The sequence below is a fragment of the Carassius gibelio genome, chromosome B19, assembly GCF_023724105.1.
Source record: "Carassius gibelio isolate Cgi1373 ecotype wild population from Czech Republic chromosome B19, carGib1.2-hapl.c, whole genome shotgun sequence".
In the NCBI taxonomy this organism is placed as follows: Eukaryota; Metazoa; Chordata; class Actinopteri; order Cypriniformes; family Cyprinidae; genus Carassius; species Carassius gibelio.
This window is the reverse complement of record NC_068414.1, coordinates 34,190,695-34,207,961: the sequence shown is the minus strand read 5'-3', so window position 1 is coordinate 34,207,961 and position 17,267 is coordinate 34,190,695. Positions and strand designations below refer to the sequence as shown.

At 35.7% G+C, this 17,267-nt stretch overlaps 1 protein-coding gene across 3 annotated transcripts in view; it reads right to left on the bottom strand.

Moving 5' to 3' along the window:
- LOC127979152 (DENN domain-containing protein 3) overlaps window positions 1–16,565 on the bottom strand; it is a 29,672-nt gene extending 13,107 nt beyond the window's left edge. The window contains exons 1-14 of one of the 3 annotated variants that reach the window (XM_052584365.1): window positions 16,326–16,565; window positions 13,473–13,632; window positions 12,115–12,382; window positions 11,919–12,034; window positions 11,194–11,324; window positions 11,007–11,118; window positions 10,778–10,897; window positions 8,440–8,658; window positions 8,154–8,269; window positions 6,975–7,130; window positions 5,736–5,832; window positions 5,555–5,658; window positions 3,536–3,714; window positions 1,077–1,607 (exon numbers count right to left, since the gene is read on the bottom strand). In XM_052584365.1, coding sequence (XP_052440325.1) covers window positions 1,077–1,607; window positions 3,536–3,714; window positions 5,555–5,658; window positions 5,736–5,832; window positions 6,975–7,130; window positions 8,154–8,269; window positions 8,440–8,658; window positions 10,778–10,897; window positions 11,007–11,118; window positions 11,194–11,324; window positions 11,919–12,034; window positions 12,115–12,382; window positions 13,473–13,556 — 2,233 coding nt within the window. In that variant the 5' untranslated portion in view covers window positions 13,557–13,632; window positions 16,326–16,565. Of the gene's footprint in view, window positions 1–1,076; window positions 1,608–3,535; window positions 3,715–5,554; window positions 5,659–5,735; window positions 5,833–6,974; window positions 7,131–8,153; window positions 8,270–8,439; window positions 8,659–10,777; window positions 10,898–11,006; window positions 11,119–11,193; window positions 11,325–11,918; window positions 12,035–12,114; window positions 12,383–13,472; window positions 13,663–16,325 lie in introns of those variants that run through there. The other 2 variants (XM_052584364.1, XM_052584366.1) reach the window with 2 other exon arrangements.
- Window positions 16,566–17,267: the final 702 nt, after the last annotated feature.

Below are 17,267 nucleotides of genomic sequence, written 5' to 3'. Positions count from 1 at the left end.
CATCCTCTACCTGTCTATCTACCCATCCATCGATCCATCCATCCATCCATCATCAACTGCCTGTCTATCTATCCATTGATCCATCATCATCCATCCATCCATCCATCCTATACCTGTCTATCTACCCATCGATCCATCCATCCATCCATCCATCATCAACTGCCTGTCTACCTATCCATAGATCCATCATGATCCATCCATCCATCCATCCTCTACCTGTCTATCTACCCACCCATCCATCCTCTACCTGTCTATCTACCCACACATCTATCCATCCATCCATCCATCCTCTACCTGTTTATCTACCCACCCATCCATCCTCTACCTGTCTATCTACCCACCCATCTATCCATCCATCCATCCATCCATCCATCCTCTACCTGTCTATCTACCCACCCATCTACCCACCCATCCATCCTCTACCTGTCTATCTACCCACCCATCTATCCATCCATCCATCCATCCATCCTCTGCCTGTCTATCTACCCATCCATCTATCTACCCATCCATCATCATCATCTACCTGTCTATGCATTCATCCATCCATCCATCATCTACCCATCTACCCATACATCCATCTATCTATACGTCTGTCCATCTGTCCCTGCTCCCATCATCTCTCCATCTATGCTGCACATTCAAATGTATGACAGCTGCACAAACAAAACACATTGAATCTGAAAGCTGAGGTTGATGGTCAGTTTGTTTGTTAAACTTTTTTGACCATTTTTTTTTCACTTTGAAGTCATTTCTATTGAGAAATTAGTATTGAATTTGTAGTTATTACATTTTTGCTTAGCCATCACCAAAGCTCTGTCTACTTTGTTCTAGCTCATTAAACTGTTTCCAAAGTCTGTCGGAAATCAGCTTTGGAAGGTACATTCACACACAAAGTCATTGCCTGATAGAGCAGTGAGGCATCAAGTCAGCTGCCTAAGCTTTCAGATGCAGCCTTGGATTGCAAGAACAGGAAAGCTTCCCAGATCTTGATAAGTTTCCCTAGCCCATTAGTTTGCTCATCTCTTTGGCCCAAACAAACAACAGCTCTAATCTGATTGGTTGTGCTTTGTACCCACCCACAGTAAGCGCCTCAAACAGCCGTTGGATGGTGCCCTGATCCTTCACGATGCCAGACTCCTGAACGCGCTGCACAAAGTCCTCCATGTGCAAGTGTTTCTTGGGCAGTTCGAATCTCTTCACCGTCCCATCATCTATCGGTCGCGCCCGCTCTCGTTCATTCTCTCTTTTCACCTGGCTGATTAGACGGTTCAAATCGGGGCGTCGCTCGGCCATCCTCCTCTCCTCCACCGGCAGAGACTCGACCAGCACATTCAGTAGCTTGGCAGGAAAGATGTCCATGTCTGTCTTATACAAGCTCTGGAAGTCTCCGAGGGCATCCACGCGCTTCCCAGCAACAGAGTTCACCAGTCCTCGCAGGTAATAATAACGTGCCAGGAGGGCGGAGTCATCTGGGGTTGCTGTGGAGATGGCTTTACTCAACTCTTTGATGAGATCATTGTAGTAACTCTGAACGTATTGGTAGGCGAGCGGAGGAGGGAATTCTGGGAGTTTAAAGGTTTTGATTGGCCTTGAGGGACTCCAGGAACCTGTTACCATAAAATATGAGATAAGTGACACATAAAATGACTTTGTTCTAGTGTTCATTTCATAAAAACTAAAAAAAAAAAAATCTGTGACTACGACGAGATGTTGACGAGCTAAAACTAATATCTGATGTTAAAATCTATGCTTTTCATATAAAGCGCAAGATCAGTTCTCAGTGCTCAAATACAAACACAGCAGATGAAATGTCTATTGTGTAGAGTATCTCACGTAAATACAGTAATTTTAAGTAATTAAGTGAATGTAAACTGGTGGGTGAAAACTTAACATGTGTCAGTATTACATGCATGTGTTCCGTCTTAAAGGGACAGCATTAATTAAGGACCTACTGTATCTGTGTCATTAATATTAACCAACAAAAGATGTTAAATAAATGTACACGTTAAGTAAACATACTGGGTGTCATTCATGAAACATTCGTAAATATACGAGTAAATATGTGAATGATTTGCGCGTAAAGAGAACTTCCCAAAAACTCTTCTCCTGATTCACAAAAACTTCGTAAACGTCAGAAGTGATAGTGAAATGTGTGTGTGTGTGTGTGTTAATGAATTCCAATCAGTCGTAAATGGGACACGCGTGCACGCTCATTCTCAATTACCATAAATCCCGCCCATTAAATCCGACTGACAACTATATATGGGCGTCATATTATGACACCAAACGAAGGATTTCAACATGTCTTCTCAAAAGCGAATGAAAAATAAAAAATTCTCAGCTGCAGAAATTGAATTTTTATTATCAGAAGTTCATTCAAAACGCCACGTTTTATTTTCAAGCGTAATACATAGTGGCGTATCAGGCCCTAAAGAAAGGAAGCTTGGCAGCATATTACAGATGCTGTTAATGGAGTTTCATCTGTTAATCGAACAGTCCAAGAAGTGAAAAGAAAAAACTTGAAAAGAAAAAACTTTTTTTTTCAAAATGCTGTGTATATATATGTACCCGATTATGAATTAAAATGCAGCCGTATTAATGAGCAAAACATTCAGACGTTAAACGCACTATTTACGCGTGGCTGGGAGCAGGTGTAGATTTATTTCGTACTAACTAACATTTGGAAAATACGAACATTTTAATGAATCCGAAAATTTACCCCAGAACCACTTTACACACGATTTACACAAAAATTTGTTCTGCTCGTGTTTTATGAATGAGACCCAAAGTATCTGAAAAATTTGTTTAATTTGTATCTCTTTCGTATTTGTCTTATTGCGCTTCTTTTTCAAAAATGATTAATTATATATTATCTATAGCCTACTATATATGAACAACTATTATTTTTATAGTTGATCCCTTTTTACAACTGTTAAAGGGATAGAAATGAAAATTGTCATCCTTTATTCAAGTTTTTCCAAATTCAATCCTAGATTCAAATTTCTCATAAGCTTAATTGATTTGGCCTAAAGATAGAAGAATTAATTACTATTTTTGTTTGAAAACTACAAATTAAATAGCTACCAAAATAATTGTATCTGCAATTTGACTAAAACTAAAACATAGACTAAAAATAATGACTAAAAGTTGACAAAATGTTATGACTTTACGTCGATTGATTTATAGATGACACAAAATCAAATTTGACTACATTTACTTTCTTTCTTAAATACAAATGAAAGCTTTATAGCTTTTAGTCTGTCTATGAGCCAGTTTACACCTGGTCACTTAAAGGTTTTTAGTTCACTCAAAAATGAAAATTTGCCCATAAATTACTCCGCTTGAAATCATCCTAGGTGTATATGACTTTCTTCTTTCATTCAAATCCAGTCAGTTATTTATTTTGAGTTATTTTAAAAATTGTCTTTGATCTTTCAAGCTGTTTGATCCCAATCAGCAGTTGTTGCACTCCATCGGTCCATAAGGAGTTTAATAAAAAGCGCATCCATTAAAAAAAAAAAAAAAGTGTCCTCACCGCTGTGGAAAGGCATGGTCCTCATGGACGTCTGTCGAACCGGGACGGCGAGCAGTCGGTGGTCGGCCAGGTTTGGCATACTCACCCCCAGCCTGCTGTTCAGGCCGTTCTCGGGTCTGACGTACTTGCAGATCCCCTCCATCATGGGTCTGTGAGGAGACTCTGTCAAGGCTCTCATCCTGAGCGACAGAGATGGAGATGGGATTTATTTCAGATCATTCTTGTCAGAAGATGGATTTCATCACCCAAACTGAATCTTAAAATAGATATTGTGTTGTTTGTGTTGTACTGCATGCGTGACCTGTTGATAATCATTTCAATATGTTCCTCAGTGAGTAAAAAATGAATGAGAACATGTTTACAGTAAATACACTCACAGCAAGTAAATGTGCAGGACTGTGAAAAAAAACAAAAAAAAACATCCTTTACTTCCTCAGAAATAAAACTAATGCTGCTGTGACAGAATCACATATTAAGTTACATACAAACTAATGCCATTACCAGCTAAAAAAAAAGGACCCTGGTTCTCTTTCCTTGGTATATGTTACCAGGAAGAGATGGTCAAAATGGGCACACTTTAGTTTTTATGTCCCTGATACACTCGTCCTCTGACCCTGAAGAATTAAACAGGATGTTTTCGTTTGCTGTGCTGGTACACTCTGGCACGTAGATTTACTGTGGTGGTAAATATAGTGTTTAATTCCCCTTCCTTCAATAGAAAGCATCACACTGAATCAGATTCAAGCCTCATTCTCATTGCTGGACAGAAAGGGAATGAGGAGGTGGTGATGGTTTTGTTTCCTGTGATGACTAACTATTTCCTGTATTTGTTGGATAACTATTTGTGTCCTCTGTTTCAGGTCACCAACGAGACCTATAAACAGTGAGCAGTCTATTAGACTGGATATACATGCACAGATCCCATGTATTCACACTAATCCAGGGCTCTAGACTAAAGTTTTGCACTGGTTGCACTGGTGCACCTAACGTTTTTTCTTGGGTGCACAAGCACAAAAGTTAGGTGGCCCCCAAATTTTCAACCGCATGGCATTTAACACCGCAGTTTTACAAGTTCACTTCTTTTTTTTATTTATCTCTGTCTATATAGGCAATATTGACTTGTAGCCTAAATGATTGACTAACAATCCGGTCAACATAAAGTTCTTTATTTGAAGCACAATTCTACAAGAAAGGTAACTTAGCAAAAAATGTTGGTTCTTAAAGTGCTTCACTGATCTTAAATTTAAACTTAAAACATCTCAAGATAAATGAAATGAAGTGTTTTAAGAGCTTCAAACTGAATATCTCAAGCCTTCTTGATCTTTGGCCTTGGCTAAACCAGCTGGCCACACTCTCTCGAGCAACAAAATCTTCCAGACTTGGCCCCTCTACACTGATTCTTATCAGATCTTCCACTGTGTCTGAATGAACGGATGCCAAACCCAGATAAATGTAGATAAATGTGTGCTATATCCAATGGTTTGTGCGGAGACACTTCAGGACAGCCAGCGTGATCACTTGCATTTTTTTCAGTGGATACGCCGTCAATTTTGCTCATAAAGATAAGAGTAATACATCATTCGCAATTGCAAAGGGTCTACTTTTATTTGTGTGCACTTACAATATCGACAAAATGTTGTGCTTTTATAAAATAAAGAAAACAAACACGATGTGCTTTCTGCGTAACATCTTTAACAGGAGTACAAAAGTTAACAGAAACTCAGTGAAGACATGCCTCAAAGACATAATAAATATATCTATAGATAGCTTTAAAAGACTACTTAACGAAAACAAGAGAAAGAGGATTTAGAAATGTACAACTGATTGTGCAATTTGTATTTTTGGACTGCTTTCTCGATTGTCATTTACTGTAAATGCAATTAATTGATATGCTTTGGCATGGTAATGCAAAACGAGTAATAAAACATAACTGCATTTTTTTAAATGAATAAAAACTTGGCACAGGAAGAAAAAAAAGAGATGTGATGAAAGAGTCCATTTATGTTGACTTTTATTTACCTGCGAGTCTCTGAGCGGATGTTCAGCTGCATGCGAGTGAAAGCATCATTCTTTCTGTTCAAACGGTCCCGTAGAAATGAGTGGAATATGTGAGTGTCTAAAACCTACAAACACACACATGCATGAGTGAGTGGATTTGGTAGAGAAGCACATAAGTAATCGAGCGAGAGTCTTTATTTACCTTCTTGTAGAACTTGTGATCGGTCGCCTCTCTGGACCTGAGGAACTCCTCGCTGTTGAAAACTCGATGCTCATAGTTCAGGAAGTCACAGACTTCACTACAGAGAGCAAAAAAAGACAGCATATGGATTTCAGATCAAACACAGAGCATGAAACAACATCGCTGAGTTCACATTTCAGCAGAAGAAACTACAGGAAGAAAACCTCTTTTACGTCTTTTTTACGTGTTTTCAAGTTAATTCAGCCAAAGCAGAAATGAGGATGTTTAAGTTCTGAAAAGTCTTTTCAATTTAGAATAAATCACAGCATTCTATAATGAGAAGAGTTTAGCCAGTCATAACTGAGGTCATTAACAAATGACACATACAAAAGAATTTTGTTTATATAATATAATATAATATAATATAATATAATATAATATAATATAATATAATATAATATAATATAATATAATATAATATAATATAATATAATATAATATAATATAATATTCCAATGGTGGTTATTGTCATTAGAATCTTATTAAATAAATACTTAAAATATACATATTTTTGTAAAACACTGCTTTTTGCAAGTTGTGGCTTTTTAGAAGAATTTTTCTTTTTTTTTTTTTTTTTTGCAAAAAAATCATTTTAACAGAGAAGAGTTTATTGTTTGTTGCCATCAGTCTTATTTTAGTATTACTCATATACTATTGAATTATTTATTCATATTACATTTTATTTTTTTTGTTTAATATTAGTTTTAGTAATTTTGTGCGGTGCTTTTGACATTTTATTTGTCGTTTTATTAGTTTAAATATTTCTACTTAGCTTTAATTTAATTTCTTTTAATTTATGTTTCAGTATTAGTAATTGTAGTATTTTAAGGTAAACATATATTATAATTCTTATATATATATATATATATATATATATAATTCTATAAAAATTTGTAATTATAATTGAATGGCAAAATCTTTTCTTTTTTTTTTAGTTTTAATCTAATATTTATGTTTCATTTTATTTCATCTTAATTTTAATTACATAAATAACTTTTTTTATACTTGTAGCTAACAATAGCAATACATTTATTTTTACAAAACATAAAAACTTAATTATAGTGTATGACACAATGTAAGGAGTCAGAGAGAGGATATAAACATGATCATGCAAAACAAATTTAAAAGCCTCTTTTGTGCAAGTTGACAATGAAAATAACACAATGAGAAAATAAAGTGTAGAAGTGTTGCGCTCGAGACCTGAAGATGTTGACGATGAGCTCCATAGTGATGTTGAGGATGACGGTGTTGACTTTGTGCTGCCACTGTCTCCTGTGAGCGCGCAGCTCGTTGATGTCAGTGCGGCTTCCAGCACAACACACATCCAGATCATAGTGAAGCTGAAGTCCTTCACCTCTGCACAAACACACACAACACAACACACTTAACACCGCAGCAGCACAGTCACATGACAACCTCAAACTGAACTAACAACACACAATCTAAACCCTGCAGCGGTGTGTTTCTGTTTTGGTGACTGTGTTTATTAGGAGTAATTAAGTTCATTATTTGCAGTTTACTTAATTGTGTCTCTGAGCTCCTTTGAGTTTGATGCTTTGTTCACAGCAGGATCATGTTCAACAGAGAGCGTAAAATCCAGTGAATCACCTCGAAATAAATATATGGCATGCCATGTTGTGATGAATTACACACACATCCTGTTTCCAATGTTAAAATACTGTCTTGTACTTCATACTGATGTTTAGTAAAAGTAAAGACATTTAAATGTTAGATTTCTATTTCAAATAAATGCTGCTCTGTTGAACTTTCCATTCATCAAAAAACTCTGAAACATAAAATTGATCACAGTTTCCAAAAAAATTATGAAATGTTTTCAACATTGATAATAATCAGAAATGTTTCTTGAGCAGTATTCACATAGAAAACAGTTATTTTAAATTACAATAATATTGCGCAGTATTACTGTTTTTGGTAACACTTTAGAATAAGGTTCCATTAGTTAATGTTAGTTAATGTATTAATTAACATGAACAAACAATGAATAATACATTTATTACTGTATTTATTCATCTTCGTTAATGTTAGTTAATGAAAATACAGTTATTCATTGTTAGTTCATGGTAATTCACAGTGCATTAACTAATGTTAACAAGCACAACTTTTGCTTTAAATAATGCATTAGTAAATGTTGAAATTAACATGAACTAAGACTTATAAATGCTGTAGAAGGATTGTTCTTGCTTAGTTCATGTTAACGAAAGTAGTTAACTAACATTAACTAATGGAACCTTATTCTAAAGTGTTACCCTGTTTTTGTCTATATTTTTTATTAAATAAATGCAGTCTTATTAAGTAGAATCTTACTGACCCCAAATGCTTATACAATATTGTATGCAAAGTGACACAGAAGTCTCTTACCGAAATATAAAACAATCTCTGGCTGTCAGTGGCACATCTGGAAGCTCAAGTCTGTTTGAAATCGAAGACAACACGGTTCCTTGGTCAAGATCTATAACAACCAGATCATCCAACTCCTGTCAAAAGACACAGGAATCTGTTATCAACTGAGCGATAAATCAGTCCTATTCTGTAAAAGTAGACTGCTATTAGTGCAGTGTATCCGATTTGAGTGTCATATGATCAGCATTTCCAAAATGAATGGAAAATGCAGTCAACCCAAGCATGATATGAAGCTGGTCTGTACCTCTGCGACCTCCTTGAAGTGGGCCGTGTGGCAGCCCATCAGGAAGGCCGTGGGGGCCATGATGAAGTCCAGCATCTGGCGAGACAGGACAGGTACGAACGGATGCTGCCAGCGCAGCGGGTGAATGAAGATCATGAAGCATTCAGCGAATAGTGTGAGTCTGGCCCAGTCTGTGGACAGAAACACCACCCTCTGCTCCATCAGGATACTGATGATGATCTGAGAGCAACAAAACCAGCAAGAAGAGTTCCTTTGAAATCATATCTAATAGTTCAAGCACTAATTACACAAACATCTCATCATAATGTCCAAAATAAATTTGTGAGTTGTTTACACTGGTTTGGTACCAGTCCAGACCCAGATGTTTGTCCCAGTGTGATTTTTTCAAATTATTTATATATTAACAATTTATTAATATTTTGAATTACATTTTTATATTATATCAAATATATTTATATATATCAATCATGGGTGACATTGGCTGCCGTGCCACAGGGCTGTGTACTGAGCCCTCTTCTGTTCTCCCTGTTCACCCATGAATGCGTTCCTGTTAATGGCTCCAACACCATAATCAAATTTGCAGATGACATCACGCTGGTAGATGATGATCAGTCAGTCTACAGGGATGAGGTGCAGCACCTGGCTGTGTGGTGTGCCACCAGCAATCAGGAACTAAACACCCAGAAGACAAAGGAGATCACTGTGGACTTCAGACGGACTAGGAGTCATGCACACACACCCATCTACATAAACAGAGCTGTAGTGGAGTGTGTGTCGAGTTTAAACTTCCTTGGCATCCAAATCTCTGATGACCTCATCTGATCACATAACACCTCCAACCTGATCAAAAAGGCACAGCAGCGCCTTTACTTCTTACGGAGCCTTAAAGGGGTCATATAAAGCCCATTATCCATAAGATGATATGATTCTTTAGGCTCTTAATGAAAAGTCTGTAACATAGTTTGTTGAAATGTCTCAATGGTAGTGTAAAAAACACTGCAGGTGTACCCAGTCAAAAACAGCTCTCATCAAAACACGCTGGTTTCTGGCATTCTCCTTTAATGCTAATGAGCTCTGCTGACTCCGCCCCTTTCTTCTGATCTGCTTTATCAACTGTATTTATTACCACTGTTCTTACATTGCTGCAGTTCATAATGTATATATAATCCTACCTTGCTCTCATATTTATATTCTGTATATAATCTGCTCAATACTGTATATAGCAACTCCACTGTACATTTTGTAAATCATAGCTTCACTTACTCTGCACTTATATGTATTGTATATAAAACACTATATTCATGCACTTCTTGTTAGATGCTAACTGTATTTCATTAGCTCTGTACTTGTACTCCGCATAATGACAATAAAGTTGAATCTAATCTAATCTAATGTCCGGTTAGTATGCTGGCCATGCAAGAACTGGGATGTTTTCCCGCTTCCAGGAATTGTGTACAGATCCTTGCAACACGGGGCAGTGCATTATCATGCTGCAACATGAGGTGATGGTCGTGGATGAACAGCACAACAATGGGCCTCAGGATCTTGTCACATTATCTCTGTGACTCACCAACATTCAATTAACGGACATCAGTTTAGGTGGACATTCCTGCGGTCAGCATGCAAATTGCACACTCTCTCAAAACTTGTGACATCTGTGGCATTGTGCGGTGTGATAAAACTGCACATTTGAGAGCTGACTTTTATTGTGGCCAGCCGAAGGCACACCTGTGCAATAATCATGCTGTTTAATCAGCATCTTAATATGCCACACCTGTGAGGTGGATGGATTATCTCGACAAAGGAGAAGTGCTCACGAACACAGATTTAGACAGATTTGTGAACAATATTTGAGAGAAATAGGCCTTTTTTGTTCATAGGAAAAGTCTTAGATCTTTGTGTTCAGCTCATAAAAAATGGGAGCAAAAACAAAAGTGTTGCATTTATATATTTTTTCAGTGTAGTTTATTTCAGTTAGTTGCACAAAAACATTTATAATTTTCATTTAGTTTAAGCTTTTCTTCTAATATTTATCTTAATTTCAGTCATTTTTGTGCTTTGTGTAATTTGTATTAGTTTGTTTTTTAATATATCTATTTAGCTTCACTTAATTCAGTTTTAGTATTTCATTTTAATTAGTTGCCAGAGTTTTCTCAAATTTTCTCAAACTTTTCTCAAATTTGTATTTAGTTTAAGTGTTTCTTCTAATATATATTTTTTTATTTTATTCAGCTTTATATCAATGAACACAAATGTTTAACAATAGTATCCCTGGTAAGTCTAAATATATATATACGATTGTAACAAGCACAGCCTTAGCTGTGAAGATCTGACTGACCTGCAGGATCTGTTTGGGTTTGAAACACAGAAAAGGCAGGTGAAGATCGAGGTCCATGACGGGCCGATCCACATCCAGTCTGGAGGGAAGTTCAATCTGAAAGGGTCTGAGATTGAACACCTAGAGGAACATCCACAGAGACCAACAATGAAGTAGGTGATCTGAAACATCTTGCACACCTTGCACAGGTAAAACAACTACATTATAAGTTAATAGTCCTGATGCGCACCACATGCAGCGGTCCAGGGGGCGGGATGGGCACCAGCGCCAGTTTGGCAGAAAACTCCTTCACCTGCTCTTCAAACTCACACATGCGGGACGTCTTCAGCTGGAGCAAGAAACTACGACAGAGAAATAAACTGATTACTACAAATACTTGATGTTACAGCTGAATAATGCCATGGAGTGGGTGCTACCTGGACAGACAGTCTCTGAGGGCGTTATAATATGGATATTTGGAGATGATACAGATGCTGTATGTGGTGAACAGACGCTGGAGTTTGTTCAGCCGAAGGCCGTTTTGATAAATCCCATTATCTGTAACACACTACAGTAACACAACATGACGAATGAATAAGCAACTGCATTTTACAAACTTTTTACATTAATCATTATTATTCATATTTAGTAGAAATCATGCATTTAAAGATTCTGGGATGCTTTTATTCAGCAAGGATGCATTAAACTGATTTTATTCATTTACAATATTACATAAGATTTCCGCCTACAAAGAAATGCTGTAGTTCATCAAATAATCCTGAAAAATTAAATGCATCACAGTTTCCACAAAAATATAGTTTAAAATGCTTTAAACGTTGATAATAATCTGAAATGTTTCTGAAGATCATGTGACACATGAGTAATGATGCTGAAAAATTCAGCTTTGATCACAGAAATAAATACAATTTTAACATACTGTATATTCACATAGAAACTATTATTTTCTTATTATTATATTTTAAATCGTAATGGTACTTCACAATATTCCTGTACTTTTGACCAAGTTAATGCAATAAAGCAATAAAGACTCATCTAACTGACCCACCCTTTGAATGGTAGTGCATATGTTATTTTTTTATTATAATTATTATAGTAGTATAGATAACAGATAATACTCTGAGGTAATAAGAAGACGTCTCACATGAACAGGTCTGCAGTACTGAGCCACCACACCATGAGTCTGGTTCCCAAACACATCTGTGAACACCAGGAAGTGATAGTAGTCTTCTCTGCTCTCACCGGTTATCCTCAACCCATCTGTCCAAAGACAAACCAGACAGTGTCAGCCTTCCTGATTAATCACACAGAGCCCAGACGGAGGCGTTTGCGAGGGTCACCTGGGAAGCAGAGCTGTGGCAGGGCTATCAGATCAATGCTCTGAGGTACGCTGAGGTCGTCTGAGCCGGACACCACTGGTTCCTTGGTTTGGTTAGAAGCGCTGATGGTGGACACCGGTTGCTCTCTCTTCTTCTTAAAGGAGCGTCTCCGCTGGGCTCTGCTGAAGTGTTGAGTGGCGTTCCTGGAGCTCTCCTTCGTCACAAACGGTGGAGCGTGAACCTGCAGCACCTCGGCCTCCACCAGAGGCTCCTCGACTTCACCCTGCAGCTGTGAACAAACAAGATCACAGTCAACATTCTGGACAGAAACACACAATTATATTTTTTTTACAAGGGAATTTTTAATTCTACTTTACATAAAAGTGTACCAAGTATATGGGATCAAAGACGTTAAGATGTTCGCATCAAAAGAAATGTACAAAAGTGATTTTGTGTGCATAGAAAGCACATTAAATGTAAGTCTACTTTTAAGGTTTCAAATAAGTTTTTGGAGAACAAAATGTCAAAATTTGGTTGAAATAATGCTACATTGTCATTCAGTGTAACACAACATTTATGCAAAAATTCAAACAACATGCTTATTCTGACGTGTACATATTAAAATATCTAAAAGAATAATGGAGCATACTAAATTTGATTGTGTTTTAAATTAGTAAAAAAGTCTTACTGACATGGGCAAAACCTAGGATAGTGGCAAATGTTACAAATTTAAAATTACAACTCATTAGTATTTGAGGTGAAAGTAATTAGTCTTTTAATATGTCAGAAATGTATTTTTGTTGTAAATATGCCTGACAAGCTTGTTACACTGAATGGCATTTTACTGGGTGTCTTCTGTAAATCAGGGCAAAATGTATGATATTTATTTTTGGCTCAGAAAAAAAAAAAAAAAAAAATTTTTTTTTAATAAAACAGAAAACTTTATGAATTTTTTTGGGGGAAACTACAACAGTTTAAAGCAATATTACACTTTTTTATGCTTAAACATATAATAATATATATGATTTAATACTAATTTAAATATTAAATATTTATTTAATAAATATTTTAAAGTTATTAATAATATTAAAATTAATACATTTAATTTTTTATCAGTTTAATTTAACTTTTTGCTTTTTCAATTATATTATATATCGTATATGCAGGACAATATATTATATTTTAGATGGGATTCAATAATAATATTTCATACTGTATGTAAAATTATACACATTTATTTTATAAAAAGTTTGTTTTTATTATCATTATTATTATTCTTAATTATCAATAGAATTTTAAACAGCATTTTCATAGTTGTTTGCTGAACATGCTGCACAGAATGGCTGTGAAGACTGAAATAAACAGCTTGAGTGTCTCACCAGGGCTAGTTCTTTCAGACGTTCGTTGGAGACTCCGAGCACCACACACGCCTCCAACAGACCAGACGGGACGGTTTCTGCCATCAGAGCCGCTTCTGCTGAGATCTGGTCACATACACTACTCTTCAGTTTTTTGGTGCCATTGTGGTTCTTCGACTTCCTGTAAGTCGGTTGAAATGGTTACTGAGAATTCAGTTTATGCCACACCAGACCTTTTTAGTAGCACTGACTGTAAATCAAACGCTATTAATATTGCTCACTGTTAGTCATGCGACATCTAGAGACCTCAATATCACAGAGACTGACAGAACATCTACTGTTATTGTGTAAGAAGCAGCTATCGCAATCTCTCAGCTATAAGAATAATTTATATTTAAAGATGCATGCAAGCAAAAAGGGAAGTTTGCACGGTGTGTGGTACAAAATCTGTCACCCATAAAACCAAGACAAGAACCAAAGTCAAGAACATGTGCTTCACAATCAGTTAATGATCCAGCGTCTCTCATCTGAGTCAAGTAATTGATTTACTTCTTATCAAAGATTAATGTGTCATCATTCACAAAACTTGGTCAGATCTTCAAGAAAAACTGCCAAGACAAAAGCCATGAGCTGCAAATATGTATCCTTCCTTACTTGGGTAAGAAGAAAGGCTTTTAGAGAAAAACTGTGACAAATGTATGAAAATAAATATATTATAGAACATAAGATTTAAAAAAACAGTTTTAATTAATCGTCTGAATTAGTTTTTATTTGTATATATTCTGATATTATTATTATTATTTTTATACTAATTATTATTCATTTATACATTTTTTTTTTTTTTTTTTTTACTCCCATCTAGTTTTTATTATTATAATCATTTTATTTATTTATAGCTATTTTAGCGCATAAAGTAACTGAAAATGACAAATATTTCCTTGGCAACTAGCTGAAATAATAAATATATATATATATATATATATATATATATATATATATATATATATATATATATATATATATATATATTATTTTATTATTAAAATCTAGTTTTAGTTTCAGCTATAACAGCCTTGAATAAATAAATGAAAATGCTAAAATAAATAAATAAAACATCTTACAGTTTAAATTGGGTCTTCATACATCCAAATAAACATAATAGCTGACTTAAAAAATTTCAGGATGGTGATATCTGTCAGAAGAGCACAGGTATATTTGTTGCAACAGCTAACAATACATTTTATGGGTCAAAAAAATTATAGATTTTTCTTTTATGCCAAACATCATTAGTATATTAAATAAAGATCATGTTCAATGAAGATGTTTTGTAAACTTCCTAACGTAAATATATTAAAACTTGCAAATATGCATTGCTAATGAATTAATTCGGCCAACTTTAAATGCGATTTCTCAGTATTATATATATTTTTTTTTTTTTTGCACCCTCAGATTCCAGATTTTGAAATAGTTGTTTGACACTTAAGACTGGTTTTGGGGTGAAGGGTCACATCTGTGGGTCTGTGGCACCTAACAAACTGAAAACCCCAGGTCTACATGTTTAAGTCAAAGTCCGACTGAATTTCCAAACAATGTATTCCACAATGTGAAGTATTTGTGATTGAAACAGGATATCCAAAGAAATGTTCTCCACCTGAGGGAATGTTTTCACACTTGCTTCATTAGAGGTCAGCAATGAATAACAGAGTCTAATAGTGTGTTTCTCCCTGATTGCTCCTCTGTTTTCTGTTCAGAAAGACTGCATGCAGAGAACCGCTCCCAACACAACATCTGCTTCTTGTCAGAAACTGGATCAAGTTCAAACTAAGACTAGGGCTGAATATGAAAGTGTGGAGTCTGTCACAGTTCTGTCCGAAGCATCTACTGTAAGACAGTACGTGTGCTTACACCACATGCACAACACAGACCCTAGAGAGAGAGAGAGAGAGAGAGAGAGAGAGAGAGAGAGAGAGAGAGACACACAGACAGACAGACAGACAGAGAGAGAGAGAATTCATACTGCTGGAGCCAAGTTTGAGCAAGACGTCAAGACCAGTTGGGAAAAACCAAGGAAAAAGCCAGGTTTGTCATTCCTGAGCACAAATCTCCTTCGGTTTAGCCAAAACAAGTGCTCTAACCTTCTGTATACTTATAATTACACATCATGGCCGCCTTTTATGAATTAAAAATGAATTTCACAGAGCAGAAACATTTAAGTTAATTTGTTTAACGAGTTAAATGGTTTTATTAAGAAATGCAAGTTTTTGTGCCCTTCGGTTTTTAACAAAAATGTATTTCTAAACTCAGTATATGTAATATACAATAACGTTACATATGTATTTAAACGTGAGTGGGGGTATTATCATTACAATTTAAATCACACAAATGTACATAAAATACAAAATGACTATATACATATATATAAACACACTTAACCTTCATACAGTGTATAATTACATTGTAACATTGTAACATTCATTTAAAAAGTTATTTTTGAGAACAACCCAAATGACACAGTAAAAGTTAAATAGACAAATACATTAAACAACCAACGATTTTGTTATTATCGGTTGGTTTTGTTCAAAATATGATATTTCATGCACTATTTCACATCTGTTTTCACTTTCTATGACACGCGGTCAACCCTTAAGCGCGTTCACTAGCGAAAAAACTGAAATATAGCAAACAGATCGAGTTTAAAAGCATAACATGTATATGTTACAGTGACTGAACATCGAGAAAAGTCCTGTCTGCGACACCTGGACAATATAAACCGACTCAAACGAGTGATTGTGTGTATGAAGATTCAATACAGCGCAGTAGCAGCACGCAATATTAATTCATATTCGGTAAAGATTGAGTGTAATGTAAACAAACCTGTGTCCCGCGGCTACAAGTTACAGCAGGAGTGGAAATGCGACAGAAAGTAAAAGAATAACGCGCTGATGTTGATGTAGATTAGAGTCCGTTACAGAACACGCCTTGTTATGGCTATAAAGGCGGGATACAGTCGCGAGCTGACCCGTCCAACTCTTTCTGAAAGATGGATGGAAATCCCGCAACTGGAGCTCCGCTGCAGCCAAGATGACCAACCATACTCTGGAAAGACTCGGCACATGAATATTAATTAGGTACTGCTGACGTCGCTTAGTTACCTTTTTGAAGCGTCCAGTCTACGACCTAATTAATATTCTTGCGTCACGCCGTCACTTTTCCCACCAATCATGTAGGACTACAAGCCAAGCGTCACCTTACGTAATGAATATTCATATACAAAGCCGTCAACGTAGTAGAATTCGTAAAATAAACTCCCAGAGCTGAAAAACATCTGGATTAAACGTTCAAAAGCGATGCGCGATAACTTAAAAGTACTATAAAGGACACCTAAACTGATTTTAACTGGATTAATGAAGGTTCATCTACAGTAATTTATTTATATTTTATTTTGTATAGGCTATATGCTCTTCTCTACAAGGGTATTCAAACTGTTAAAAAAAAAAAAAAAAAAAAAAACCGTCGCCAAGTGTTTATTTCTGATTACTGACCTAAAGTCCATCATTAAGTGCCTATATATACGGGTGCTGGTCATATAATTAGAATATCATCAAAACGTTTATTTATTTCACTAATTCCATTCAAAAAGGGAAACTTGTACATTATATTTATTCATTATACACAGACTGATATATTTCAAATGTTTATTTATTTTAATTTTCATGATAATAACTGACAACTAAGGAAAATCCCAAATTCAGTATCTCAGAAAATTTGAATATTGTGAAAAAGTTAAATATTGAAGACACCTGGTCAGTGGCGTAG